The sequence below is a fragment of the Prunus persica genome, chromosome G3, assembly GCF_000346465.2.
Source record: "Prunus persica cultivar Lovell chromosome G3, Prunus_persica_NCBIv2, whole genome shotgun sequence".
In the NCBI taxonomy this organism is placed as follows: Eukaryota; Viridiplantae; Streptophyta; class Magnoliopsida; order Rosales; family Rosaceae; genus Prunus; species Prunus persica.
In genome coordinates, this window is record NC_034011.1 from 21,567,664 (window position 1) to 21,571,738 (window position 4,075).

General features: G+C 45.4%; 1 protein-coding gene across 1 annotated transcript; it reads right to left on the bottom strand.

Moving 5' to 3' along the window:
• On the bottom strand, positions 612-3,577 carry LOC18782014 (clathrin coat assembly protein AP180). Its single transcript, XM_007214815.2, has one exon. The coding sequence runs from the start codon at positions 3,450-3,452 to the stop codon at positions 678-680; it is 2,775 nt and encodes a 924-aa protein (XP_007214877.2). The 5' UTR covers positions 3,453-3,577; the 3' UTR covers positions 612-677.

Sequence of the window (4,075 nt, forward strand, 5' to 3'; positions counted from 1 at the left end):
GTTCCGTTAGTTGATTTTGTTAAGTTTCACACCTAAAACCTGAAAAAGGCCACTCCATCAATGCAATGCTGCAAGAGAATAATGCTTCTTGTTCCCTTATAGGCTAACTGGTTCTGCAGCGGTGCATAATGCATTACCCTACTCAAAATTTGATATGTATGGTATGAGCCTTTCTTTGATGAACAATGAATAAGCATCATTTGAGCAAACAAAATAATAGGGCCCAATTCGTTGGGCTTCTTGGAGGTGCTTATGCTTTTCAGAAGCAGATGCAAGAGGACCCTTATGTCTCACTTTGCAATTATATATAGGTTTTCTATGCAAATGAGTATAATATCTTTTTGGTTACATTGACAGGAAAGAAACCCGGGGTTTCGATCCTGGGTGCCAAGCAAGAAGAAGGGAGGGCCACAACCACTGCTACTCGACTTCTTATTCTATGTTAAAGGATATTCTCCTTAACGTAGAAAAACTTTCTATATGAATATACAGCTTTTCTGATCTCATGATAATTAATCATTGGATTTTCATCCACCGGATCATACCATGTTTCATTGTTGGTGCATAAACTCACAATTGTCATTCCAACTTTGCATAGAGAGAGAAGGATTTTTAATTACAAGACCATTACATTTGATCTTTAAAAAAACCCCAACATCTAGTTAATGCACAACAAATCAACTCATATGCTTTGCAATAATCTTGTTTTGCTGTTCCAACCACAATCTCTGTTGATGCAAGAGGCTTTCTTGATTCACTAATCCATTACACACAGGTTCACTAGGAGTTGTCACTTTAGAGAAGAACGTCGCAAACGGGTCGTTGTTTTCTACGTTAGGCAATGCTCCTCTTGTCTTCATTTCACTTCTTGCAAAGAAAGTCGGTGCAGCAATGAACTCGTTAGGCTCATCTGCCTGAAAGGTTGGCGCCATGGCCGTGTCACTACGATTATGTGCACCAAATGTTGGCGCCATGGCCGTATCACTACGATTATGTACACCATATGTTGGCACCACGCTCTCATTATCGCGAGCCACCGCGGTAAAGGTTGGCGCCATGGTCTTGTCATTGCGATTCTGTGCACGAAATGTTGGCACCACACTCTCGTTAAAGTTTGGTGGCATTCTGCTCTCTTGGGGATTTTGGGCGCAGAAAGTTGGTGATATTGCGCTGCCATTCGTATCCCGTGCGTGAAATGTTGGTGGTGGCATTAATATTGTATTCTCTTTTGGACTTTGTTCACCAACCTCATTTGTGCTCCGTACACAAAATGTTGGTGCTATTGTCATCTCTCTCTGGCTCTGTGCACAAAATGCTGTTGCCATTGTTGTGCTTTCATTTGCACGCCGTGGCCAGAGACTTGGTGACATTTCGCTCTCTTTTGGACTTTGGGCAAGAAATGTTAGTGCCATTGTTGAATTATTTGAACTCTGCGCGGGAAATGGTGTAACATCTGCGCTCTCATTTGAATTATTGGCGCCAAATGTTGTTGTCTCTTTTAAATTCTGTCCGGGAAATGTTGGTGCCACTACCAGCATTGTGGAAGGGAACGAAAACAGGTCGTCTTCTCCGAGATTTCCAAAGCCATTGCTGGCGGTGGCGCTTGGATTCGAAGAGGCTGCAAAGCTATCAAATGGTACTGGGTCATCAAGAAATGGATTGTAATTGTGTTGGGGCACTGAGGAGTTTTGAAACAAGCTGTCCAAGTTTGATGAATCAATGGGTAGATTTGGTGATGATGTTTGCAATGGTGTTTGATTATTTGCAGACTCAAACAGAACAAGCTCCCAGCCCTGTTTTGCACCCTCTTGATCATCAACTCCTACTAGTTCTTCTTGCTTTATCTGATCCGGTTGCGGTTGTGGTTGAGGTTGAGATTGCGGTGGGAAGCCATCAAAGGAAACATGATTGAAACTTTCCGGCGAAGATTGGTTCGATCCATTCTCATTTGTTCGTCTGGCGAGCCCATCCTCTGCCGGCTTCTCTGGTTGCTCCTCTGAGTTATAAAACTCTTGCTCCACCGACCACGACGGGCTCACATTGCCATTCTGATCACAAACGCTCATCAAATCCTCCAACGACGTGCAGGCCGAACTAAACGCAGAACCTTTCTCCGACGCCGTTTCGAATTGCTCCGAAGATGGAAATTCACTCTGTTCCAAGCTCAACCCTTTATTCTTACTACCCTTGGCCGTTAAATGGGTCGGCGGCGACCGACTCGGAAATGAAGCTTGGTCCTTCAAAAACTCCTGCAACGTCTCCAAAAGCTCTTCGGAGATCTTCTGCACGCTAGGATACTCAGAGGTCCGACCAACACCCAAGCTCTTGCACGTCCCGTAAAACGCCGACAGCTCCTCGAATTGCTTCGAGGCTTTCACGCAGGCATGAAACGCGTTCACGCAAGATTGATACTGCAATTGAAAAAAGCTATCCAGAAGCAGAGCCAGCCCGTCCGAAATGTCCCGGTATAGATCGTATGTCTCCTGAACGATCGCGTAGAGCGAAATCAGAACTAACCGGTTCGTCCTGGCGGCGCCGGTTGGCGTGGTCGCCATCGCCCGGTCCAGCAGCTTTTGCCAGTAGTGAATCCGGTCCAGCAGCATCGCCGGCTTCATGTCGCGAACCACCGCCACGGGGTCGTTCGACCGGCGGCTCCTCCGGCTGCTGTTGTATTCTTGGTCGCGCTGGTACGTGAAGCGCCGCTGGAGCTTCCCGGTGAGGAAGCAATCGAGGCGCTCGTCGAGGTAGAGCGCGAAGGTGCGGACGAAGGCGGTGAAGTCCCAGGGGCAGGAGTTGGAGTCGTCGCGGAAGTTGGAGAGGTTGAGGATCTTGGCGCCGCGCTTCATGGCGTGGAGGACCTCGATGGGGAAATAGGGGTCCCCATCCTGGAAGATGCGGAGGACGAGCATGAGGGATTTGAGGGCGACGATCCAGTCACGGGTTTTGCCGATGCGCCTGGCGATGGCCTGGGCGCAGGAGGATGCGTACGACTTGTTCGACGAAATGAGCGTGAGAATTTCCTGGACGTACTTGTCTTCGATGGGAACGACGTCGTGGGAGGTGGCTTTGAGGACGGTGACCTCGAGGTTGGCGGAGTTGGTGTTGGAGACCTTGGCAAGGCTTATGCTCGTTTGGTCTTTCACTGCCCCAATTGCCTTCTTCAGCTTGCTTGGCATTGTTAATAATTTTGGATCATGAATTAATTTTTGTTTTTTCAATGTGTTTTTGGTGGAGAAGAGGAGGTTTTTTGTGGGAATTTTTGGGATTCTAATTTTGATTAGTGGAACGAGTTTTTGGTTTTGAGAGGAGGAATGAGAAGGGTGGTGAGGTTTGGAATTATTTTGGGTGGTGGAGAAGAGAGGAGAGGAAAGGAGAGGAGGGAAAGGCCTTGAGACTCTCTTATTGTTTGTGGACGTGACTGAGACTCGCACTTGTTTAATTGACCAAGTCATCCATCGTCATATGAACCATATTTTCAGTGTTTGCATCTTTGCACTCAAACTCTCTCATGAATGATGGGTACGATTAGTTCTAGAAGTTACGAGCGTTTAGTTTTATGTCCGAAATTATGACATTGAATTTCTCGTTTCCTTTCCACTTTGAAAATAAAATAAAATCTCAAATAGAAATGGGATTGGGTCAATTGGAATAATGGGGATCCATGCAACCCTAGATTCTCCTAGTTTGAAAGAGAGAGAGAGCGTGCTTATTTTATCGTCCGATTTGGAAGGTATGCGTTTACTTCTAAAATGATTTGAAAGGTCTGCGTTCGTTTTTAGAATGACCTTAAATTAGCAGAAAGACCAGCGATATTATTGTTAGTTAAGCCTCCATTTGGCAGTGTTTTTCAAAATTTTAGGAGAAAATGAAAAAACTTGTAGCTGTATTTTAGATATGTCTTTCAAGCAAGAAGCAGTTAGCTAAATAGTGTTGTTTTTGACCAATAAGTACGTACTCTATAGACCTTTTGAATTTGAATGTATGAGTTATAACTAAAGAAGTGATTTAGGTACGTAGATTGGGTAAATTCTATGCATGCACGCATGCGTTGCTAGATTGAGTCTAGAAGCAGTAT